Raw genomic sequence first — 22,581 nt, forward strand, 5'->3', positions numbered from 1 at the left:
TACCCATGAGAACCCCAAATTCCCCTGCTGTAAATATTTATCTCCAAGTTTTTCCCTATTGCCATGGAGCGTGTCTATACCATATCTTTACATATAATCTCACAATGGGGTCAATCGCTCACCCCCTCCAAACAGCCCACGATGTCCGCCTCGCCTCTCGAAAAGGCCAGCATACAGCACCCACAGCCGGTCTAGCCCCCGGCTACATCCAAGCAAACCTCATCGTCCTCCCCTCACGCTACGCAGCAGACTTCCGAGCCCTCTGCCAGCGAAACCCCGTTCCCTGCCCATTAGTCGCTGAGTCCGCAGAGCCAGGTCGGTGTGACAAATTCAAATCTTGCATCCCCGGCGTCGCAGCTACAACCCTGCTTTCCAAGGACAAGGGCGTCGACATCAGAACTGATATCCCGCGGTATATGGTCTATCTCGACGGCAAGGCCATAAGCACAGGATGTCCCGACCTTCTTGAATCCTGGACAGAAGACCACATCGCCTTTTTGATCGGGTGCTCGTTTAGTTTCGAGACTGCGCTTATTGCAGATGGTCTTACACCCGCGCATATCATTGGGAACAGCAACGTGCCTATGTATCGCACGACTCGTGCCCTTGATCCAGCTGGTGTCTTTACGGGGTCGAGCTATGTTGTTTCAATGCGGGCTTATAAGGCGAGGGATGTACCGCGCGTAAGGGAGATCACGGAGAGGTATGCGCATACGCATGGGGGGCCGGTTGATTGGGGGTGGGGTGCGCTGAAGAGGTTGGGGGTTAAGGATATTAATGTGCCGGAATGGGGAGATAGACCGCTGGGTCTGGATGGGGAGGAGTTGGTTGTTCCGTCTTTTGATGACAGCGAGAAGGAAGAGGAAGATGGTGATACTGTGGTCCCTGTGTTCTGGGGATGCGGCGTTACACCGCAGGAGGCTGTGACGCAGGCGAAGCTTGAGGGAACGGTTATGGCGCATTTACCGGGTCATATGCTTGTTCTGGATTGCTTGGATGGGGAGCTTATGGTTTGATTTGTCTCTTACTTTAGAGCTTTGGATATAATGGAAGCATTTACTTGACGCTAAGTACTGCATTTCTACGGGGGTCTACTCGATCTACGTTCAAAGTTATTGTCCAAGGAAGTCAATTAGCCCCAAAGAATTGAAGCCATTCAGTCTGAAATAGAACAGCTAGCGGTCGTCCCTTCTTTTACCTCCTCAATGCTGACTTTCACAAATCGGCCATCACTCCACAAGTCACCAAGCCAGACAGCTCCGTATGGAGTTCCCGCAAAGTGAACTAGCTTTTCCTTTCATCTCACACTATCCCACTTCTTCCCATCGAGCCTCGCATGTATAAACCTGCATTATTATCAGAACCATCAACACATCCCCAACCCCCACTCAAGAACAAAACATAACTTGGCTGTTTAGACAGTAATACAAGAAGGCGCCGGATCCCCAGCAGGCCAAATACACACCCCGCGCGCACCACATTCAGCAGCAACAACCCAGCGTGAGCCGCTGCAGACAGCAATCTGGTCGCGGGATTCAGCGCAGTCGTACCCGTTGCCGGAGCAGGAGGAGCCGATTGTCACGTAGGCGGAGGTGAGGGAGGTGAGGGTCGCGAGAAGGGAGATTGGGGTGAGGAACTTCATGTTGGTGATAGGATTTGGTTGCTTTATGTTGGTTTGGGTTCCAATTGATGTTGCTGTTGCTGGGTTGGATGAGGAGGGGATGGGTGGGTAGGACGGGGGTTTATATACCTTTTCTTGAAGGCTATATAGGCTTCTTTGGGCTGGATGGGCCGATGGGCCCAGGAGTGTCTTACATTGAGGCCGAGAAATAGATGTGAAGATGTCCCAATCACGACGGTGCTCGTAGACATGAGCCCAGCTGCGCCTTCTTCCCGTCTACCTGCATGGCTTCCAAGGGAAGAAGACGGCAATGATCATCATCACTCTGCATCTTTCTCAGTACCCAGCACTGCCGAGCGCAGTATGTATACAAATAAGGCAGAGGTAGTGGATACCTGCCTGCATCTTCTTCAGTAATAGTAATGGTGGAGCTGCAGTGCACCCGTGAAAGCCAGACCTTTATTCGACGAGTATAAAAATCTAGATCGGAAGGCCGGGGAATCGGACCTGACTGGGGGATCGACAGTAAGCAAGCCATGTAACCATTGGATAGACCGTCTGCAGGTTGCTGTGCCCTGCTTTTGGCCCCCAATGACTGTCAACTTGTCAGCGCCAATTCGTAGGGCTATGGCGACCAATTGATCATATATGTGTAAGCTTTGTCAGTCTTCAGGCAGTTTTAATGCACCCTCGTAAGCTGCTCTGTAATTCTAAAATCAGCGCCCTTGGGGAACCCCAGATAGACAAATCAACCTGTCAGCATTTATTCATTTCCTCGGCGGCCCTCCAGCCAAGGCCACCCCACAGGCGCTTCAGCGTAGAATGAAGGCTCCAATGTAATAGTGGAAGAGAGGAACTACATACTTTAAGAATTAAGTGAGAATCCATGGTAGTAGGAACCAAGACAACACCGCGGGAGTAAAAGCACACCCATCCTAGTCGTTCCTTCCCATTCTTGTCATTCATATATTCACTTTTCAGACTTTTCAGGAAGGAAGGAAGGTGACGGGAGGTCGCTCCTTCCTGTCCTGGGCTTTCGGGTACTTGTCTCTATAGAAAAGCGTGGCTTACGGCTTTGAATAATATCATTGAAAGCTGATTGTCGGGATGGGATTAGGGGTTTCAGGGTAGATGCCGTGCGGTGGTGGCGTGGCATGGAGTCAGGGAAGGCAATTAGAACTTACGTCCATTCACTAGTAACGGTGAGACGGCCATGTATGTAGATTGTAGTACATAGCTTTCACTATTGTTTTCCGTCTTGCGGTCTTTGCCGGATATTCTTAGCACGTACGGTGTAAGGTATCCATATAGTAGGCTAGGGAATGGGTTGAGGGGAAATTGCGAGCTCGAGGTCATAGATAGCTAATGCGATCAATTGTTGACAGTGTCAAGGAAGGACAACTAAAGTAAAAAAGGGGTATTTATTCTCGCTCATATGCTCATGTTTAATGCCAGAGTGGAGAGAGCTAGTTAGATCATAAATTTCATCATGCTTCGACTCATATTCAAATAGACGGAGCCTCCCAATTATCACGCTTGATTTTCATCAGTGCCGATTGCTTATGCGGGAAGGTCACCTCGCCGTCTTTGTAGAACCCTGCCTGCTGGAGGTATGTGATTATCCTGGTTTCTTGTTAGTATCACGATCATCACCCAAGGTAAGGGGAAAGAGTAGGGTAGAAGGGGGCGTACTTGGTATTATCAACCCTCGGCTCCAACATCACAGTCTGAGTCCGCATATCGGCCAACCAGCAAAAGTGAACCAAGCCGCTAAGCCAAGCGTTCACCCGATGCGGACCACGGAACTCTTGCTCGCCAACCAGAACATGAATACCGCGATCATAGTTATCCGTGCCCCCGATGAGACTTCCCAACGGATCCTCCTTAACCCAGTAGATCTCAAAGTATCCGAATGGTTTCCCATCCCAACACCCGATCACCGGGAAACTGTGCCGCTTGGAGAGATTCTGACGGAGAAAGTCCTCCTGTTTCGAGATCGGACCGGCCTCGCCCCAGGCTTGGTTGACGCGCGGCTCGTTCATCCATTTGTGGAGGTAGTCTAGGTCAGAGAGGTTCTCTTCGTTTCCGTCCGCGGGGCTGAGAGACCGAAGTGGTCTTGCGCCAACGCCGTGGGTCTTTTGGCTGGGCAGATGGGGGATTCGGAAGGACAGGTATTGGCCTAGACTTGGGATGTAGCGGACGTAGAAGACTTCGCCCTGGTGCGGCGGTTTTTGTCTGATTGGGTGCCGCACGCCATTTGTAAAGGTGAATTGAGTCGGAGGGGGTGGGAAAAATGTCGGGAGATGGCTGTGCGATGCGAAGGGTCCTTCAGTGGGCGTGTAATGCCCCGACCCAGTACCTGCAGATCTTGGACGAACATTCGGATCGGTCATGTACAAGCTCTCCCTCGACGGAGACGCAACCCGCCCAAACGGCGACCCACCCAGGGAATGCGTAAACGACTGCGGACTCAACGTAAACAGGTACAACCTCGGATCAAGCTGCCAGAAGCTGCGCCGGCTCACAAACATATGCGACCAAGTATCCTTGTCATCCGGGTCAACACCCACAGACGAGTCGTCCGAGGAAATCAACCCCATGCGCTCCAACTTCTGCAGCACATTACGACCAGTGAATATCCCCTCGCGCCTGATATAAACTCGCCAGTCACCCTTTGGTTTCCCCGCCGCCGGCGTGCGCGCTGAAGCCTCAGTGTAAACCTGGAGCTCGGGCTCTGGTTCGTGGAAGTACCAGTACAAAGTGACCCACAGCATCATGGCGATCTGCCGAGTCGGGGACGTGACAGGCTTGTAGTCGCTGTCTGGCGGGTTGACAATGTACGAGATGTACAGCTCGTCGCTGGACAAGGTAGGGTTTGTGAAACGAGTCAGCTCCGAGCGCGGCGCGCCATCTTGCTTTTGCGATTCTCGAGCGCGGCCGCGCTCGTCATCGTCCGCTGTTTCGCCGTCGGGGAGGTCTTTGATCTCGCGGCGCGTACCGATAACGACGTTCCAGCCAGGAGGAAGAAGCGAGCTACCCTGGTGAACATTGGTAGACTTGAAGTTCTTCCCTCCAAAGACTGGAGTCACGGAGAATGACTGGCCGTTGGGCAGCTGTGTTGAGCGCATGTTGAGCGGGGTATAGAGCAGGGGGATGAGAAGAACAAGAGATCTAGTAGCAGGGCCTGCCTCTGAGTCTCAAGCAAATATATAGAGAAAAGTAAAGGAGGAAAAAGAAAAGCGCCGGCGACGCCTCGACCTGCATTCGGGTTGGGGCCAGTGCAGATAATAGTGGGATGACCTGGTGTTGCCCCTCAGTAGTGCAAGTAGTTAAGGTACTTAATCGCGTGCCGCGCAAAACAAGGACGCAATCAATCGTCTGGAGCCTGTTGTAAGCAAGAGTCTTCAGCGGAGCCTACTAGCCCTCGGAATAACCTGCTCATGGCCCGTATTTGACTGCGCTTAGCAGGGTGGGAGAACACACAGAGGGAAACGTTGTGTGATGGTTTGATGTCATGGGTCTGCGGACTGCGCGCTCTCCGATTCGGGCGGTGTCACGTTGCTGGCGGCTTGGGCTGCTCTCGGCAAATCATCATTCTCACAATTACGATTACTCTATATACATCCAACACAACTTCAAATCCAAAACTCCTGAATGGCCAACCCTGTAAAAGAAGATTTCCAGCTTATTCAAAAGACCTCCACTGCGATTCCCACTTGCTTAAAAGTCCTCCACTGTCGTGCCGATCTTCCTGATTCTCGCCAGCTCGACCAGTTCGCTTCCAGTAACTAGATCCATCAGGCCCAATCCCACGCCCTTGAATATCACATTTCCTCGCTCTACCCACTCGCGTAGATGTTTCTCGTCGTCCGCTGATTTGGCGTCCTTGGGGGCATCCCGCACCATCAGCAGCTCGCCGATCTCCACTACCTGGTTGGGCTTGATGCCTGCCATGACTAGTTCGCCGGCCTCCTTCATCGCGGCGTCGAGACTGTCGACGACAATGATCCCGCTGCGCTGAACGTGCTTGTGGAAGTGACGGTGTGGTGGTGACACTGTGACTTCTTCACGAAGGATGTCTGGGTGTAACTCGGCCATGTGTGGTTTGTACGATCCGATGGCGCTGATGAGTCGGCCTTTCCGTCTCCCTTCCCGCGATGTAAGGAGCTCCGCAGGGAACAGTGGTTCAAGCGAGGGAGTACAGCAGAAGATCGCATCTGCCTTGTTGATCGCATCGCCGAGGATCCGGCCGTACTCTCCAAATTCGCTGCTCACAGCAGTGAACTTGACATCCCGTCTCCAGCTGGCGTTCTCCGGCGCATAAATCTCCTGCAGCAATCGCGCTGCTCGATCAAACGACCGGTTGGCAATGAAAACCTTCTTGATGTCCTCTCCGCGCAGTATAACCGCCAACCGAATATGCCAGTAGGCCTGCTTCCCCGCGCCAAAGACCACAATCGTGCGCACCTTCTTCCGCTTGTTAAGCAGCATCGTCGCCGTCAGCGCCGTCCTGAACGGCGTCAACTCCTCCGCATTGATCAGTCCAAAGGGCAAGCTATTGTCGTCGAACAGCGTAACACTCCCCTGCGGCGACGTATCCCTCGACCCAGCCCCCGGCCAAGCCCCCATCGTTTGCGACACCCCCGTCCCAATGGGCTTCTTATCAACACTCGCAACAGGCAACGCATCACTTTCACTGCCCGACGTAGACGTAGAAATCGACATACTCCCACTCGCGCTTCCACTTGCGCCCTGCTCCGCCGCACCATCCTTATCCTCCTGCGACGACGAAACACTCAACTCACTCAAATCCGAAGAAACCGAAGACATCGAGTCCCTAGACCCAGCCTCCCCCCCCCCCCCCGCAGCCGTAAGCCTCTTCAACCCCCTCAAATCCTCGCCACTCTCAACCTCGCAACCGGGCGTACTCCCCTTATCCTGCAACGAAATGACCTTAATCCCAATTGACTGATTTGTAGACGAGGGCATGAAGATCGTCGTCCGCCCGCTTTTGCGCGTTACGGCCGTGCGCCGCGGTTGGAGTGTCGCTGCGCATCCGGAGTCTTGGTTTCCGACGCTGTAGTCGCGCAGACTATGTGCTAGGTTTTTCTGGATTGAGGTGATTTGCTCGTGGGTTAGGGAGTGCAGGAGGTCGCGGAGTTGTGTGCCTGAGAGGATTGTGAGAGGCATCTTTCTTCTCTTTTCTTTTCTTTTGTTTTCTTTGTGCTGCTGTTCAGCAATCCAATCTGTGTAGAGAGATGGTTTTAGCGTGGATCGTTTGCTGAAATGACTGTATATGGCTTAAATATACAGTCTCAACCCGGCGATAACAAATCTATTCGAAGCTCCCCGACGGTGATCGAATCGAGTACTCCGAGGCTTAGATTAGCAGGCAGACTAAGCAGCGGCGTAGACTAAGCCGGATATAAAGCGAACGGAGACGGGGATCGGAGATATAAAGCGAGTGGCGAATAATCAGAGGTTCTATGACTCTTAGTCCTCAGCAAGTCGTGTAGGCTGCAGCCGATACCCGTTCTCGTCAATCACTTGCGCCCGAGACACGGAAGCAGAAGGTATGCGAATGCGAATGCGATAAGTGATCGGAGCAGACGACGACGATAACGATTTATTTGTTTCATGTTGGATGGAGGTGGAGAATATGACGACAGTGGTGGGAGGGGCGGGGCTGTCGTAGAGTATCCATGGTCGCAAGTGTCAACTTAATCGACAGAGCATTTACACATAAATGTTGAGAGATTTTTATTGGCGATAGAGGTCGTGGTGTATGCGCTAACACATTGGTAGTAGTTGTGCACAGACGGTGGTCGAAGGTGGAGAGAGGGCTGTGGCCGGATGAGGACAGCCACATTCTGGGTGCATTCTTGGGGGTCCCGCGATCGGCTATCTACACCACGACTACAGTACTTTGAGAGAAAGACTACAAATTGAGACCACAGATTCAGAGCGATGATTGATCCAGATCAAGATTCATTTCATACAAGGCATATTACATACATCCAATCGTAGAACCACCATCCAGCCGAGACCCAGCAGAAACAAGCAAAGACAAGAAACAAGAACGCCGCCGAGAATGCAATGCAAGCTGTCTTGACATATGAAACGAAGCGATGAAACCGCGGGAGAATCCTTCTGGTTGAACAACAGAACAAGTAAAGTCTGGGTATTGATTGAATAACGAAAGTTGAGTTGAAACCGGTCTTGAGCGATGATAGGGTATTAGGTGTGTAGGACTAATCTCTTAGCGTGTTTGTGAGGCCAGCTCAAACAGCGCTGGTGTGCATCGTCAGTGGTTGATAGGGGGTAAAGAACTAAGCGCGAGGTCGCATCCGGTGGCCCATATAAGTTCCCGTGGCTGACGCCAAGAAGCGCGCCACAAACCCGCTGCTGCCACTGTGCCCGCTCATTCGCATTTTCTTGCTCGGCTGTTGATGCTGCAGCTCGTCCGCGCCCGCCATCCCCTTTGCCAACGCCACGTCGGTGGGGATCAGCATTGTGCCTGAGGGCAGGTGGACGTATCCGCTGCTCAGGCTCGGGCTGCGCGATGCATCCACCACCTGAACGTCTTCCATGCTGTTGTATGAGCTGGAGGGGCGCAGGCTAGCGGGGGTATTGCTTCTTGTGCTGGGGGCAACACTGGATGATCGCGAGCAGAGCGTGGGGACGGTCTCAGTTCGGGACAAGCCGTGGACTTCTTGAACTGAGGGAGGCGACACGGAGGTCCGACTGCGAGAAGAGGGTCGTCGTATGTGGCGGTAGGGCTGGTACCGGTCGGAGGAGTCATGTGCTGAGTCGCTTTGCAGGCTGGACGACGACGACATTGATGACAGGGAAGCAGAGGACTCTGGGCTTGGAGGGAGTTGACGGCGGGCCTGGAGACGAGCTTCCAGTTTCTGGCGGCGGAGACGACAGGCAAGGAGCTCTGCAGATGCCTGAAAGCGGTGCCATTCGCGGGGCTGGTGCATCTTGACCTCCCGCTGCTGAATGCGAAGGCGGATCGGGCCAAGGAAGGGCTCGAGGTGCAGGTAGAGATCCTCCTCAATGACGCGAGTCTCCCAGTCCAGCAGGAAGAGCAACTGGCGCTCCATAAGGTTGACCTCTGGGACAGAGAAACCGAAGCCCTCGTAGCCCTTGACGGCAGTGTACCGAGCCCAATGCTTGTTCTTGGGGCTAGAGTCGTTGAGGTTCTTAGCGGCCAGAATGAGCGAGGCGAGGAAGATGCGATGAACGGTGCATCGCATGCCCTTGGCGACCGGAGGAAGACGAGCACGCAGACGGGCCAGGTAAACCAGGGTAGTCATCAAGGTTGGCACCTGGACCTGCGAGCGAGTTACCAGCGAGGTAATGAACGCTTCAACTGATGGGAGTTGAGGAAACTGCTGATCGGCGTCGTCCATCGGCGGCGTGCTAGGAGGCGTTTGTTGGCCATAGGCCTGCTCTGTAGTTGCGGTACTTGTCACATGAGATTCGCAACGAATGACCCGGGCAGCCTGTACGGCCAGATGAGCAACCATCTCCCGCGAGACGGGTTGAGCGATAAACTCTTGTAGCGCTGTGCGGTTGAGATCCATTGTGACGGTTATTGTTTGTGAGACCGTTAGGGTACAGTGAGAATTAGAAGAACCAAGGTTTCGAAAGGGGGCCGACCAAACGACGTGGGAGGCGAGAAAGTTATGAAGTCGACGGTAGTACGTAGATACCAAGTGATAGATTCCTGAATGTTCCCTCAAGGTAAAGAATGTGGGATAGATCGTCCTGCCAGCAGGAGCAAGTATGCGGTCGTTGTCGTGTCAACTGTAAAATAGTATTGTATGGAATCGGCAGTGAGACAAGAGACAAAGACAGGGTGAGACAATCGACCGATCGAAGCAATCTAATCAATTAAGTATAGAGAGCGTGAAGCAGATGGGAAAAGACCACAAAATAAAGGAAAGGCGAGGCAGACACTCAGGAATGGTGGATGATGACCAAGATCTCGTGCAGCATTCATGAGCGAGTGCCTCCTGATATAAGTAGGAGATGGACCCTAAGCTCACAGCGCGAAAGAGAGCAAAAGCAAAGGCTGGACTGCAAGGACCAGAACAAGTGGCCCAACCCAAACGCGCGACCTGCATGCCTGGTCCAGTCCCTGTCTCCATACTTACATGCTATCGTAGCAGTTGGCGCGCGCGAGGCCAGGGCCGAGGATGATTGGCAGGAGGGCAGGGAAACTAGCCCTTCAATCAGATGCCAAACATGCACGATCAAGGCAATCAAGGGCGAATCAGCCCCTTCCACCGCGCTGGCCCTGCACCACCTGCGACACGCCCCTAGGATGCGTCCAAAGGCCAATGACTGCGAATAGTCGCCTGCCAGGAATGGAGACCATCCTGCACACTGAGTGTCCATCAATGCCTATCTTTGAAACTCTTGGGATTCATCTGTGGCTGGATAGTTCAGCTTGACTCGCCCGCAGCGATCGATCGGCAGCGGGATTTGGCTGCATGTAAGCGCCCAGGCACCGGATAGTCTGGAGCAGAATGCCTGTCTCCGCACTGGCGCTTCCTATTCTTGTCGCTCTGGAGTCATAGTCTCTTCTCCATAGTAGTCGAGAATAGGCATCATCTTCAGACAAACATCTGGTGATGCTTTCGATCCACCATGGCGGGAGCAGAACCTCCTCTGGGACCTCCTCGAGCTCCCTCTCTGGCCCTTTGGCAGGAACCGTTCAGGAATCCGTCTGACAGGGGTGCTGAAACGCGGCGCGTAGAGAATAGAGTACATTCCCGCCCTCCACGGGTTCATGGGGGGTGTACGTCAACGTCTGCAGACTTGGTATGAGCCGTCGTGTCGAACCAAGTCAGTTTGCTCGTTCGGTGCGTTGGCATTCAATCATTCAAGTCATGGAATTGCACGTGACTGTTCTTTCCTACGATTGCCGCTTCAACTCTATACAACTACTGATCATGAGTCTACACTCTAAGCAGAAATTGAATTCCATGTCCCAATCCTGATTTGTTTAGATAATCTCTATTCGTTCATCCTACGCGAGTTTTAACCAAGCTTTAGGCGACCTTGGTGCTCTGGTAGCTTGATCACTACCGAAGGCATCCCAGAGCAGTACACAGTAGCAAGCAGCCGGCGCTTCGAGAAACAGAACAATCCTAGAAGCTTCTAAGAAAAGAAACAACAATCCAAAGCTAGTTAAACGCGTGAGCTATCGCTTGGTGGGGTGTTGGGATTTTCGTCAACATAAGAGGGTGCTATTTTCGCTGCGTAGCCGCCGAACCTGCGTCAATCAAACTCGATTGCCTGCCCCAGTCGAGCGCTAACTGTAACGAAGTTCTAATCTGAGCTCGGACGATAATCTTAGGTTCCTCGAAAAATTTAAGCGCCTTCTGACAGGCTGAGAGTGCACGACAGCGAATGCATTGACCAACAGAATACTTCTACACAAACGTTCCTCCGACCCATCCACGCGCCACAGGTTCACCTCAGGCGATGAACTATTCTTGCCTCAAGCCACGTAGGCATCGACATTTATGAAACAGAGACAGAGTAAGTGGAAACAGTGAGGGAAGCATCAGTGCCAGTGAACGGCTCGGTACCAGCCTGGACGTGGGTCAGGTACTGGCTGGAGGAGAGGCCTTGGTTGTCCACCAGGTAGTTGATGAAGTCGACGAGGTCCGCAGAGAAGCTCTCAGTCGTGGATGAGGCAACGAAGCTGTACACCTCCATGTTTCCGTTGAGGCCATACCACAGGTTCCAGGAGACTCCGCCAAGGGTCACGCTGGCGATTGAGGAGCCAGTCGAGGAGATGGGGCCAGCACCACCCAGGGCAGCGAGCCAGATCATGATCTCAAACTCCGAGTCTCCCCCAACGGTCGAGGTTGTGAAGAGGTCATAGGCCACGTTAGCGACGATGTCGGTGGTGGAGTATCTGTTCCCAACATTTAGTACTGTGATATCCCAGACTAACAATCTTGCAGACTTACGACCAGTCCCAGGTGGTTGGAACCGAGCTCAGGCTGCTCAGCTGAGTCGCAGTGAACTGGTACGCAGCGTTCGCGAAGCTCTTCACGTTGTATTCGCCGCCAGTCCAGCTCCAGCTGGTGTGCCAGGAGATGGTGTTGCCGCTAGAGGAGTCCAACCCAGTGCACTGAGAACCACTGTCGGCATTGCCTTGTCCCCAGAGGTTGTTGTACAGGATGAAATCGCCGGCGGTGGTCGTATCGTATTGGCCACAGAAGTCGTCACGACGACTGAGGTTGATTGACGCAGCCGAGGCCAGAGAGGCCAGAGTGAGAGCAAGAAACTTCATGTTGTTCGATTATCAGCTTGAGGTATCTGATTATCGCTTTGCAAGAAGCCTCTCCGACCATGGGCCTGGCTTCTATTTATCCCCCTCGGGGCTGGGGATCCTCATGCTGGCGAAGCGAGCTGGAACCGAATCAAACTGGGCTGTATCTCCGAAGTTGGTGGGTTATTCGTCACGGTGGTCCATTGTCTGTCAGAAGCTTGGTTTCGTTTTCTGGAATCCATCAATCCCAGACGATGCAGTAATGAATTGCGGAGTCAGGACCTCAAAACAGACCGAGGACCTCCCGGACAGGCGAGCCATGACCACACGGGTGCCGGCGGCGTCCATCAGAAACAGGCTAACGGCACTTGATGGGTGCTGTCATTCCAAAAAAGGTTGACATTGACTCGGTTCCTGAATCTTTTGGGAAAAGCCTCGGGGATCGGCAAGCCCACGAGGCTAACGCTTCTGCAGCGTAGAAGAGTGCAAGCCACGCTTTCCTCCGGCGGGGGAGAATGACAGGGGTAACCCGTACGGCTCACTCTTTTGCGTAGTTGAACCTCTCACTTTATGCCACTGCTTTGTCTTCGAGTCTGTTTCGAGTTCAACGAGATCCGAGCAAGTCCCGGTCGCTGGTGGATCAAGCCCCTTTGCCTCAGCGTGAAACAGAACACCACCGCGGAACGGTCTCAACCGGGAGCTGGTGAATGAAGCGAAGCTACCATGACCGTGCCGATTTATCCAAACTATATTGGTGGATGGTTGATAAAAGGCGATGATGGAAACAGGAAAGATGGTCTGTCCGGCGCCAAAGCCAAGGCTGTCAGGCGTCAAATCCGGGGAAATTGCAGCAGGATTGCGGTAGGGACGCAGAGGCCACATCCTATTGGATTCCGATCACAGTTTTAGATACAACATCATGGCAATCTGTAGATAGCTTGTAACATCATCAGCAATACTTCATGGACGACCAGAGAATAATGTGATTGTTGCGCAAGGAGAGGTTCGTGTTCCTGAAAGGGATCGCCGCCAAGTCTGGTCGGCAACCACTCAGAAAAATCAGTCCATCCTCCGACCCCAAACAATCTCACCTCTGCCTTCAAATTTGTTTTCCTTTCCTCTCCAACCTATCACCGTATACCTAATTACTTTGCGAAACTTCAATTGTCACAATGCGTGGTCTCAGCTTCATAGTCCCCCTTCTGGCGCTGTTTACAGGGCTGTACCGGTTCCTCGACGCCCGTCTGGAGCAGTTCTACATCTTTGACCACGAGCATCTGCACGATCTCTCCCAGCGCGCAATTGCCGCTCACGGGAATGACACTCGCTCGATCGTTTCTTATATTGTCGCCGAGTTGGAGGAGAAAGTTGGCCCTTCCAACCTGAACAAGGACGAGGAATGGGTCTTCAACAATGCTGGAGGCGCAATGGGCGCCATGTACATTATCCACGCTAGTATGTGATTTCCGTTGCCAATGAGACTTCAATCGAATACTTGCTAACGTGCTCCAGGTGTTACTGAATACCTGATCATCTTCGGTACGCTCTACACCCTTCATCCTTCCTCCTTTCCCGCGAACCTCAAGAACAATCGGAAACAAAAGCTAACAATGAACAGGCACCGCCATTGGAACTGAAGGACACACCGGCCGCCACACTGCCGACGACTACTTTAACATTCTGTCCGGTACCCAGCTCGCCTACGTCCCCGGCGAGTACGAGCCCGAGGTCTACCCTGCCGGAAGCGTCCACCACCTCCGCCGCGGCGAAGTCAAGCAATACAAGATGGACTCCTCTTGCTTCGCCCTCGAGTACGCCCGCGGCTGGATCCCTCCCATGCTCTTCTTCGGATACGCCGATACCTTTTCGAGCACCCTCGACTTCCCTACTCTGTGGGCTACCTCGCGCATCACCGGCCGCGAGATGATCTCCAACGCGCTCAAGGGAAAGATGTAAGCGAGGGATAACGACACACGAACGACGAAAGAGATGCGATTCATATACTGTATTATGTATCTAGACTTATATTATTTAATTGACCCCTTGGACGACGGACTACCCCCGTTTCTCAAAAAATTACCCCTGTGTAGAGACAAACCAAACAAACAATGACTAAGCGTCGTTATCAGCGTTCTTATCGAAAATCTCCAAAAGCGACAAAAACTGGATTTCGCCCCTCCTCCCCGCAATCTTCAAATTCCCATATTACGATCCTTCAACAAGGCAATATGGCCCCTTCACAGTGCGTCAATTGCCAGAATGCGCGGGCCGTCATCATCCGCCCCAAAAACCGCCACAAGCTCTGCCGCGAGTGCTTCATAACCGTTTTCGAAACCGAAATCCACGAGACCATCACTTCAAACTCCCTCTTCTACCGCGGCGAACGCGTCGCTATCGGTGCCTCCGGTGGCAAAGACAGCACCGTGCTGGCCTCGGTCCTGAAAACACTCAACGAACGATACGATTACGGACTTGACTTGTGCCTTCTTTCCATCGATGAGGGGATCCGCGGATACCGCGATGACAGTCTTGAGACGGTTAAACGTAATGCCGTGCAGTACGATATGCCACTTGTTATTGTTGGATACGGCGAACTCTACGGCTGGACAATGGACCAGGTGGTGGAACAAATAGGGAAGAAGGGGAACTGTACTTATTGCGGCGTCTTTCGGCGGCAGGCGCTTGATCGCGGCGCAGAACGATTACAGATTAAGCATGTTGTGACGGGGCACAACGCGGATGATGTTGCGGAGACAGTGATGATGAATCTTCTGCGTGGTGATCTACCGCGTCTATCTCGCGGGACGAGCATTGTGACGGGCTCTGCGGCGTCAGCGATCAAGCGCAGCAAGCCGCTGAAGTATGCGTATGAGAAGGAGATTGTGCTTTATGCGCATCACAAGCGGCTGGATTACTTTAGTACGGAGTGCATATACTCGCCTGAGGCGTTTCGGGGCAGTGCGCGCACGCTGATTAAGGATTTGGAGAAGATCAGGCCGAGCTCGATCCTGGATATTGTGCGGAGTGGTGAGGAGATGGCTATTCTTGTTCCTATTGAGGGGAATTCGGGTGCCTCTGCTGATGAGGGAGCGGTTGGAGGATGCGGAAGTCAGAATGGACGAACGCGCGGTGGCGAAATGGCTGAGATGGAGAAGACACTGGCGCAGAATGAGGCTGCGACCCGTCTAGAAACTGAGATCAAGAGTCCTCAGCCGAGTACCGATGCCGTCCCCCTCCGCAATCCCAACCGAAAGAAAGCAATGAAGAGCACGAAGAAGATTCAAGCGAAGCCCCCTGTCAAGAGTCAGACTCTGGGCAAGTGTGAGCGGTGCGGATATTTATCGAGTCAGAAATGGTGTCATGCTTGTACACTTCTCGAGGGTCTGAACAAAAACAGGCCCAAGACGGCTATCGAGATGGAGCTTGATGCTGAGGAAGAAGACAGCAGCTCGACGCTGCGAAGACAAATGGAGCAGGCCGAGTTGACGGGGTGAAGGAAGTTAATACTCAAAATATCGATCCATTACCGAACTAGGAACTTCCCCGAGCCTCTTCAACCCATGTTCTTCGGTTCTATCTGCGTTCAGCAGAAGAAGAGACTATCCCGCCCTATCCTCGGCGGAATAGAGAACGCTCAAGTTTATGAAGCTCAACGGGCTACGAAATAGAAGCATATTAGCTTCGCCTATAAAGGCATACGATCCATCGGTTTCAGCATAAAACGCATTATACCCAGCGCAACGCCATAGAAAAGAACATGGCACACTATATATACAAATCTTCATCCTGGTCTCCATCCACCTTGTAGCCAGCGTAGCCCATAATTATTCTTCCACACATGGTTCATGTCACCAATACATCTTCAAGCTGAATGTCCAACCATGATCATCAAAATCCTCTCCCCTCTCCCTCTCCCTCTCCATCTCCATCTCCTCCTTCAAGCATCCCCCTCCCCTTCCTTCCCCCCCTTCTTATCAGTATGCAACTCCGGCAAATCAAGTCCCACCCGTCTAGCCGTAAGTCTCACGCGCTCCTCCTCATCCATCAGCGAACCAGGGTTATATCTATCGACCAGCGCCGCATACGTGCGTTGCGCCTTCGCATAGGCCGCGAACTGCTCGGCTTGTTGTAGGGCCGCGAGGGCTTGCGGGCTGAGCTCGGCGGAATTTGTGGATGTGGAGGTTGAGGTAGATGTGATAGTCTGCTTGTATGTTTCGCGGATCCGGGTGTGCAGGGGCGTGCGGTTGTTCAGGGAGCGGCGGGGGAGTTCGCGGAGGATGGCGCGGTAGGTTGATTTTATGGTTGAGGTTGTTGATGGGGTGGTCATTTTGGGTGGTTGTGGGTATGAAGATGTGAACTTAATGAGTTTTCTTGGTCTTGGTGGGTATAGTATTCAGTGGGTGTCGGGGCTGAGTTGCTTGACTGTGCTGGTTTTGAATTGTAGAGACTTGAGTGCTGAGGGAACTCCGGCAGATCTCCGCGATGCGATTCGGATGTCTGCACGTGACATCCACCGTACTCTTACGTAGCATCGAAGACCAGGCTACATTGGAGTAAAATAAAGACGTTGGCTTCAATTGAATAAGTTGATTATTTTGTGGTTATTTAAAGTAAATGTGACAGACATATGTTCAGCAGTATGTATGTACATTATCTTATGGCGATCGTGAGCGGTTCATTAGTCGAAGTATGTGGCATCGTGACAGTATGTGGTAGGTAAAGGTGTATATAGATGTGCTCATATCATATCATGAGATCTCGTTACAGTAATTGATCGGGTCAGGCTGTGTCTGGTTCGATCGGATCGGGGTTACGACCGTAGCCAACCAAACTTCTTCCGGCCTAGGTCGCCGCCTGCGGATGGTTCGACTTGCATACTGCGGGTATATAGTTCCTGCGCGGGTTAGTACTGAGTTTGCTGTAATTGGAGAGAAGGAATGGAGCATACCTCGTCGTCACCTGAAAGTTTCGTGTCCAGGATTAACCTAGCGACATCGTCATATCGGTGCAGGTGTGGATAAGGTGTTTTTTGGCTTCGCTGGATGCCGAGGACTACCTCGCCCATTACTTCGAACTTCTTCCAGTTGATGCGCATGCGATTGTCGCCGATAAAAGTCCTGTTTCCCTCTTCGGCTGAGACAAGATCGCGTCTGTGGAGTGGGAGGAAAGGTATCCGTTCAGAGAAGGAGTTGTCCCATGCTAAACGGTAGGCAAAATGGCTCTTTTGAGTGCCCATGAGGATAACCAGCCTCATGAAGGCCTTTTGAGCCTGTGCTGGGACCAGCTCACGAGTTTGAGTAAGTCGATGCACTGGTGTCCCGTTGATTCCGGCAATTACTGCGCCTAATGAGTTGTAGTTATTCAAACGACGTAGTTTCTAAACAAGTTAGCAACCTAGTTTCGTCAAGTCATAAAGAGGTCTCACCTGGGCGACATTCATGAACTTCTCCAAGGCCCTGGCCCGGTGCTTAGGCTTATCCCGGAGAAGGATTATGCTAGCCACAAAGAATGCCAAATGGTTGAACTGCTTGATCATGCGATTGACATGCTTCAAACTCTGGATTTTGTCTTTGTCTGGTCCAGAAATGCTCACATGTCGTACCAGATCTCGAGGCCGAAATGTGTTAAACATAATCCAGTCAATGCGTGTCAACTCATTGGCAAAGTCCTCGTCTGGGATTTCCATCAACTGCCGCCAGACCATTTTCGTCAGTGGAAGACGCCCCATAAGTTGCAGGCCATCCGCCTCCTTCTGTGCAGAGTCTATGCTCAGAAAGGTAAACGACTGGTTTGGGATGGTGCCGGGTTTTTCTGTTGACGAAGGGTTTGTCAATGAGGCCGACAGTTTGGAAGGCTGATCATGTATCCCCTCGCTGAGATCAAGAGCACTCATGTTGTAGATTGGATCTTCTTCTTCCTCTTGTTCTTCCTCATCAGGTTCATTGGTATAAGAAAACCCCCCAAGGTACATAGATGGCGAGTCGCGGGCGGAAGAGTCCAAGAAGGTTTCAGGTCCTTCAATGGACTCAACTTCTCCGTCCTTGAACGCCCAGCCAACATCATCATCCTCCACGTTCACTTCCAAGAATGACCCAATCTCTTTGGCCGCGAACATGTAGAAATGGCTTCGCTCGAGTGTAGCGACAAAGTCAACAATGCGCTTCCTTGTTGTATGGTATGCCAGGTCGCCGGCGTACTCTGAAACCCATTGCGCAATGACATTTAGGAGTCTCAGTTGGTCTGCAATGCGAGTCAACTGGTCTGTGGTGTTCTTTTCGTTTCGCTCAAAGCGGTTGATCAATGCGTTTAGGAGGGTCGCCGGAGCGGCGAATTTTCGATACAGACAAAGAAAAATGGAAGCGAACTTGGAGTCTTGTTTTGACATGGGCTGGGCGACAAGACGGTCAACCAATTCATCGAATGTGAAGCCCGTCTCATTCGTAGAACTTTCGCTGGATGCTTTATCCTTGCTTTCAGGACTTGACGGGGCACTCTGTGGGATACCTAATTCATCTTCAATGTCCAAAAAGCTGTTGAAAGAATCTGGACCGCCACTATTGCGCCAGGATGTTTGAAGATGGTGTTGTCGACTGGTATCCTTGCCAGGGGAAGAGTCCGCAGTGGCTGCGGGTCGATGAGGATTCAATCGGGACGGGGGTGTATGCGGTCGCACCGGATGCGAGTTGCTCCGGGCATACCGTGAGCCCTGTGCATTGGAAGCCAGGTTTGACGACGTCTTTGAGTCGGTGGGATGACGGTCGACGCCGTACCCATCAACTCCTGGATCGAGAGCACTGTTAAAGGGGCCGCCCGCGGCTCCAGCAAGCAATGGTGTGGGGTTTTCTGAGCGGGCACGGGTGTGATGCCACTCGTGAGTAGTAGTGCTGGCAGAACTTGGGCTTTTCTCAGCAACAACTAGAAGATATCATTAGCGTCCAGATCTGAAACCGTTTTGACAAGAAACAGCAGTGGGACCGATTTTGCCCCTGTTTCTCCTGTTTTTGGAGAGTGGCACTCCAGGGATCAACGAGAGAAAAAGATGGCACAACGATACGCGAGCTAAACCCCAAGCGCGCCACGAACTAGCGCGAACGTAGCAGACCAATTTCCAAGCACACACCGCGCACATCAGATGTTGCGGGTCATACCCCGTATGGAGTATGGAGTAGTATACACTTGGGATTTCCAATCATTTTTCTCGCTGTCGCTGCCATCTTTCCCCTCATTTTTTGTGATAGGGACAATAAATGAATGCGTCGTTTTCAGACTCACCATCTTTTTGACTCAGAATATCGCGCAAAATGACTGCTATACACATTTTCTGTTCTCGCGGCGACTCAGGCGATGTTCGATGGATCTCATATCTCCCAAAGGAGGTTTCAAGCGGCCCATCGGGGCCCTGCTTGTCGCATTTGGTAGCAACTAGCACAAACGGAATTGAAGCCGCAGCCAAGGCGTCTGTCGATAAGTCAGCGTTGAGTTTCCCCGGCCGCTCGCTAACGGGTATGCTTGTCACATACCTATCATCTTCAACGTCTCCAAACGCGCAGTAGGGCGAGTCGCATCATGCAAAAGCAATGCACCTTCGACACTGGAAGGTGAGTCGCTCCCCAATTGTGGCCACCTTAATCTCCCATCGCTGCCCATAGATATCTCGTCGCTTTGTATCTTCACGAGCCGAACAACGTACACCGATCCATCCAGAGACATTTTCTTCGTCGTAGATCGTGTGGTGAGAGGGGTTTTCATCTCCAAAGCGCTCTGGATAAATGTCGTCTTGCCAACTCCATCTGGGCCGATCACAACAATATTTACATGCGGGAAATTCGACTTGGAGGTTGTCTAGAAATATTTCCAATGTTAGAACGAATCCCATGAAGTCTCTGTACCATTCGACAGCGCCATACCTCATTCCCAATCTGGGGCGACGGAACCCAGTTGCCCCCGCTTTGTGTTGGACTTTCATCCTCCTCGATCCGATCAACAGTAGTGCCACCTTCCATCACCGCTCGGCCGGGATCAAGTTTGTATAATCCTCCGGGTGGTGCAGAGATCGTTCGGTTTTGGAGACCGGGCCGCTGAGCAATGGGTGCAGCTTGGGCTCGATCGCTAGAGGCTCGCTCGCGTCTCGTGGGTTGAGACGCCATGGGGGTTGGTGTTCGATCGCGCGAATCGGATTAAGGCCCAACGGCGCGACTAAATGTCTCAAGCAAACAAGTGCGACAGCGCAAGGTCCAATGGCTAGGTGAGTAGTTGAGGTGAACCCGGCAGCTCATCCATTGTCGCTTGAGATAAGATCGTAAAGTCTTCCCCGTTCAATCCGACGTCAACCAAATATGTTTTCTCGAGAAATAATTCGTGCAGTGTCGCTCGTTAATTTATTTGGTCCGGTGCGATTGGCGAAGCCGTTCAAAGAACTCTCTGCTTTCCCTCGTTTTTCGGGCCCGAGTAAATTGCCGGGTGACTTTAGAGAGATGAGTAGACCGCAAGTTGGCAAGATTTCGATCTGTCGATCACAGAATATTAGGACAGACAGATCTCACGATTGAACTGTTTGACGTAAAATCAACCTGGACAATTGATTGATCATATGCTGGCCAACGGGATCTCACTAAGAGCGAGACTACCAAAAGTCACAGAGGCAGGTCGCCGAAGCGGGCGAAACGGGGGACCGCGTGGTAATGAAGACACCCGACCGCGGCCAATAGCGAAGGAAAGTGAAAGGAGGATGAACAAATGTGATAGACGATCTCGCGTGGGTTAAAGGTCGAGGCAGGTAAAGAGGATCACCGTGCAGCTGGAGTAGCGTCGGTAGTAGTCCAGGCTTTGCAGGCGTGCAGCAAATCTGGTGGTTCAGCAGAACTTGCGCTGCCACCCTCGGGATCGACAAACCGCCCTCAATGTGCACACACCAAGCTTGTAAAATGCTCCTAGCGGCTAAGAGAAGCAAATTCCGATGGTCTATTCGTGGACGAGATGCGGGACTTGACGAGAAGGAAGAGGCAAGATGAGAAATAGCTGTCAAATCGTAGGCCAGAGAACTAGAAACCAAAATCTTACTAGCGAGGTCTGGACGAATCGCGCAGTCAACCCCAAATGGTAATACTAGACACGGTTTCGCGGTAGATCAATAGCCGTTCCAAATCAGAAAAGGAGTGCGCGGAACATGGACAGGCCAGGTCTTCGATTTGAAGTTCTCGTGGTGGAACAATTGTGATGACGAAACCAGCCGTTGCAGTGTGGGTGAAACTCGCGGGGAAAATATATATTGGTCGGGGCTCCCAACTACAAAAGAATGACTGATGCCATTAGCAACAAATGCTCTGGGCAGTCAATCGACACTTCAGAATACGGGTATTGTAAAATATATATTCTTTTGTTCATACGTCTCTCACTAATAAGCTGACTTTCTAATCTACCCCCGTAGTCTAGCTTTCTGTATAGTTTCCCCAGGTTCCAGCATCGCGCAACTTACAACTAGCAAGTCTATAACTGGGTCTCAAGCTTAAAGCTGGAATTTCGGTATGCTGCATGAGACGCCAAGTTAACTGCCCAAATTTGAACTATGTGTTTCAGCGCGGGAGCATGCGCAGGAGAGATCGTGTCCTGCTTGAGGCAGATGCACGGACCGGATTCGCCAGAATACCGTCTGGGCTCGGTTCAACTCTTTCAAGGGCGACCACATAGCCGCGTCCACGGGTTGCCTTTATGCTTCTTTGTGGGGGTAACGTTATATCGGCCCCGGGGAACGCGGGGACACCACATTATGTGCCCGTTGAAATGTTTTTGTACCGACTGGGTGCCAGAATAGTAATTTTATCGCTGCGTTCGTAGAACGGTAGCATCACGGGGAACTCTGCTGAGGCTCTCGTAGAGTGCCCTCATTAACGAGAGTCAGAAGCTGCATGAAGCCTTCAGCTCCTTTGCCGAGAACTGAACCACCCTCGCATTCCTCTCTGTATTTCTTGACCTTTCCTACACCTCGCTTGAAACCCTTCTCTCGCGTCCATGGGCCTCGAGTACGAGGTTGTTGCTTTCCTCGGAAATGTCGGAATCTATCCTTGCGGACGGGTCCTTCCACCCATTGCTCCTCCAGAGTAGCCTGATATATGTCCCTGAGTTGATCGCGGAGTGGCGGATATCGTTCCAAGAGATTCTTGATCTGGGATGATAGCTCGCGCGGCTTCACATTATGCCCATCTCGTCCATTCTGCGCATGTTGCTCAGGTCCAACCGTTGATTGACCGGTCGCTTCGGTGGTTTCGCCGGCTTGCGGCTGCGCATCGGTCGTTTCGTTAGGAGTCTCGAGCGGTTTCGGTGCGCAGTAAATCTTGTGCGTTCTAGTGCATGCGAGGGAGCAACTATAAGAGGCAATAAGAAGCTGCTATTGGCCGGAGGTGTCCTTGTCAATACAAGTCGAGTACCAACTTACCTCATAAGTCCACAAGCAGGACATTTGTATTTGAAGGGCTCTGCAATGCAGACCTCACAAAGACTTGCCATGTTTGAGCGCGGGGTTGGGGTAAAGTATTGCGCAAAACTGCCGCGATTAGGCCATCTTTCCCAAGAGTGTCGTATCGCAAACCAAGGGATAATCAGCGATTCAGTCTGGTCCTCAAACGCAGCCGCCGAACGCGGTCCAACAGGGCCGAGAAATCAGTAA

At 52.2% G+C, this 22,581-nt stretch overlaps 10 protein-coding genes across 10 annotated transcripts; 3 read left to right on the forward strand and 7 right to left on the reverse strand.

Annotated features, from left to right (window-relative positions):
• Positions 1-104: 104 nt before the first annotated feature.
• Positions 105-1,016, forward strand: BDV14DRAFT_190724 (DUF1445 domain protein; the record flags this gene model as incomplete). Its single annotated transcript, XM_073771371.1, has 2 exons — positions 105-315; positions 358-1,016. 2 exons carry the CDS (start codon positions 105-107, stop codon positions 1,014-1,016), a joined length of 870 nt encoding a protein of 289 aa, XP_073626796.1.
• A 119-nt stretch (positions 1,017-1,135) lies between these two features.
• On the reverse strand, positions 1,136-1,788 carry BDV14DRAFT_176049 (uncharacterized protein). Its single transcript, XM_073769188.1, has one exon. The coding sequence runs from the start codon at positions 1,640-1,642 to the stop codon at positions 1,415-1,417; it is 228 nt and encodes a 75-aa protein (XP_073626797.1). The 5' UTR covers positions 1,643-1,788; the 3' UTR covers positions 1,136-1,414.
• Positions 1,789-2,839: 1,051 nt separating this feature from the next.
• BDV14DRAFT_83035 (GNAT family N-acetyltransferase) lies at positions 2,840-4,942 on the reverse strand. The gene is made up of 2 exons (XM_073777627.1): positions 3,314-4,942; positions 2,840-3,244 (listed from the first exon to the last, which is right to left on the reverse strand). The coding sequence occupies exons 1-2, from the start codon at positions 4,747-4,749 to the stop codon at positions 3,127-3,129; spliced, it is 1,554 nt and encodes a 517-aa protein (XP_073626798.1). The 5' UTR covers positions 4,750-4,942; the 3' UTR covers positions 2,840-3,126.
• Positions 4,943-5,316: 374 nt separating this feature from the next.
• BDV14DRAFT_83057 (putative proline utilization protein PrnX-like) lies at positions 5,317-7,034 on the reverse strand. The gene has a single exon (XM_073777628.1). It carries the CDS (start codon positions 6,809-6,811, stop codon positions 5,342-5,344), a length of 1,470 nt encoding a protein of 489 aa, XP_073626799.1. The 5' UTR covers positions 6,812-7,034; the 3' UTR covers positions 5,317-5,341.
• A 555-nt stretch (positions 7,035-7,589) lies between these two features.
• BDV14DRAFT_176052 (cyclin family protein) lies at positions 7,590-9,762 on the reverse strand. Its single transcript, XM_073769189.1, has one exon. It carries the CDS (start codon positions 9,208-9,210, stop codon positions 7,951-7,953), a length of 1,260 nt encoding a protein of 419 aa, XP_073626800.1. The 5' UTR covers positions 9,211-9,762; the 3' UTR covers positions 7,590-7,950.
• Positions 9,763-10,627: 865 nt separating this feature from the next.
• xgeA (putative endoglucanase) lies at positions 10,628-12,158 on the reverse strand. Its single transcript, XM_073777630.1, has 2 exons — positions 11,614-12,158; positions 10,628-11,558 (listed from the first exon to the last, which is right to left on the reverse strand). Exons 1-2 carry the CDS (start codon positions 11,937-11,939, stop codon positions 11,159-11,161), a joined length of 726 nt encoding a protein of 241 aa, XP_073626801.1. The 5' UTR covers positions 11,940-12,158; the 3' UTR covers positions 10,628-11,158.
• Positions 12,159-12,988: 830 nt separating this feature from the next.
• Positions 12,989-13,980, forward strand: erg2 (C-8 sterol isomerase ERG2). Its single transcript, XM_073769190.1, has 3 exons — positions 12,989-13,373; positions 13,431-13,457; positions 13,537-13,980. Exons 1-3 carry the CDS (start codon positions 13,091-13,093, stop codon positions 13,872-13,874), a joined length of 648 nt encoding a protein of 215 aa, XP_073626802.1. The 5' UTR covers positions 12,989-13,090; the 3' UTR covers positions 13,875-13,980.
• Positions 13,970-15,851, forward strand: BDV14DRAFT_176058 (putative PP-loop ATPase superfamily protein). Its single transcript, XM_073769191.1, has one exon. The coding sequence runs from the start codon at positions 14,027-14,029 to the stop codon at positions 15,410-15,412; it is 1,386 nt and encodes a 461-aa protein (XP_073626803.1). The 5' UTR covers positions 13,970-14,026; the 3' UTR covers positions 15,413-15,851.
• A 540-nt stretch (positions 15,852-16,391) lies between these two features.
• BDV14DRAFT_83088 (putative Ras guanyl-nucleotide exchange factor RasGEF) lies at positions 16,392-20,159 on the reverse strand. The gene is made up of 6 exons (XM_073777629.1): positions 19,826-20,159; positions 19,439-19,760; positions 19,191-19,376; positions 17,344-18,833; positions 16,867-17,295; positions 16,392-16,812 (listed from the first exon to the last, which is right to left on the reverse strand). The coding sequence occupies exons 1-6, from the start codon at positions 20,063-20,065 to the stop codon at positions 16,729-16,731; spliced, it is 2,751 nt and encodes a 916-aa protein (XP_073626804.1). The 5' UTR covers positions 20,066-20,159; the 3' UTR covers positions 16,392-16,728.
• A 1,132-nt stretch (positions 20,160-21,291) lies between these two features.
• Positions 21,292-22,532, reverse strand: BDV14DRAFT_176064 (zinc finger HIT domain-containing protein). The gene is made up of 2 exons (XM_073769192.1): positions 22,351-22,532; positions 21,292-22,279 (listed from the first exon to the last, which is right to left on the reverse strand). The coding sequence occupies exons 1-2, from the start codon at positions 22,419-22,421 to the stop codon at positions 21,763-21,765; spliced, it is 588 nt and encodes a 195-aa protein (XP_073626805.1). The 5' UTR covers positions 22,422-22,532; the 3' UTR covers positions 21,292-21,762.
• Between the last annotated feature and the right edge of the window lie 49 nt (positions 22,533-22,581).

The sequence above is a fragment of the Aspergillus stella-maris genome (assembly GCF_047715825.1).
Source record: "Aspergillus stella-maris strain CBS 113639 unplaced genomic scaffold BDV14scaffold_38, whole genome shotgun sequence".
NCBI classification, from domain to species: Eukaryota; Fungi; Ascomycota; class Eurotiomycetes; order Eurotiales; family Aspergillaceae; genus Aspergillus; species Aspergillus stella-maris.

Excerpts from the sequence above, each read along its gene's own strand:
- BDV14DRAFT_176049 (XM_073769188.1), bottom strand. The coding sequence starts at position 1,642 with ATGAAGTTCCTCACCCCAATCTCCCTTCTCGCGACCCTCACCTCCCTC.
- BDV14DRAFT_83088 (XM_073777629.1), bottom strand. The coding sequence starts at position 20,065 with ATGGCGTCTCAACCCACGAGACGCGAGCGAGCCTCTAGCGATCGAGCC. Across the intron at positions 17,296-17,343 it reads AGTTCATGAATGTCGCCCAG|AAACTACGTCGTTTGAATAA; the intron begins GTGAGACCTCTT and ends TAACTTGTTTAG. Across the intron at positions 16,813-16,866 it reads AACTTTCAGGTGACGACGAG|GAACTATATACCCGCAGTAT; the intron begins GTATGCTCCATT and ends TAACCCGCGCAG.
- BDV14DRAFT_176064 (XM_073769192.1), bottom strand. The coding sequence starts at position 22,421 with ATGGCAAGTCTTTGTGAGGTCTGCATTGCAGAGCCCTTCAAATACAAA. Across the intron at positions 22,280-22,350 it reads CCTGCTTGTGGACTTATGAG|TTGCTCCCTCGCATGCACTA; the intron begins GTAAGTTGGTAC and ends TGCCTCTTATAG.
- xgeA (XM_073777630.1), bottom strand. The coding sequence starts at position 11,939 with ATGAAGTTTCTTGCTCTCACTCTGGCCTCTCTGGCCTCGGCTGCGTCA. Across the intron at positions 11,559-11,613 it reads CCAACCACCTGGGACTGGTC|ATACTCCACCACCGACATCG; the intron begins GTAAGTCTGCAA and ends TGTTGGGAACAG.
- BDV14DRAFT_176058 (XM_073769191.1), top strand. The coding sequence starts at position 14,027 with ATGACTAAGCGTCGTTATCAGCGTTCTTATCGAAAATCTCCAAAAGCG.
- erg2 (XM_073769190.1), top strand. The coding sequence starts at position 13,091 with ATGCGTGGTCTCAGCTTCATAGTCCCCCTTCTGGCGCTGTTTACAGGG. Across the intron at positions 13,374-13,430 it reads CATGTACATTATCCACGCTA|GTGTTACTGAATACCTGATC; the intron begins GTATGTGATTTC and ends AACGTGCTCCAG. Across the intron at positions 13,458-13,536 it reads TGAATACCTGATCATCTTCG|GCACCGCCATTGGAACTGAA; the intron begins GTACGCTCTACA and ends AACAATGAACAG.
- BDV14DRAFT_83035 (XM_073777627.1), bottom strand. The coding sequence starts at position 4,749 with ATGCGCTCAACACAGCTGCCCAACGGCCAGTCATTCTCCGTGACTCCA. Across the intron at positions 3,245-3,313 it reads CCGAGGGTTGATAATACCAA|GATAATCACATACCTCCAGC; the intron begins GTACGCCCCCTT and ends ACAAGAAACCAG.
- BDV14DRAFT_176052 (XM_073769189.1), bottom strand. The coding sequence starts at position 9,210 with ATGGATCTCAACCGCACAGCGCTACAAGAGTTTATCGCTCAACCCGTC.
- BDV14DRAFT_83057 (XM_073777628.1), bottom strand. The coding sequence starts at position 6,811 with ATGCCTCTCACAATCCTCTCAGGCACACAACTCCGCGACCTCCTGCAC.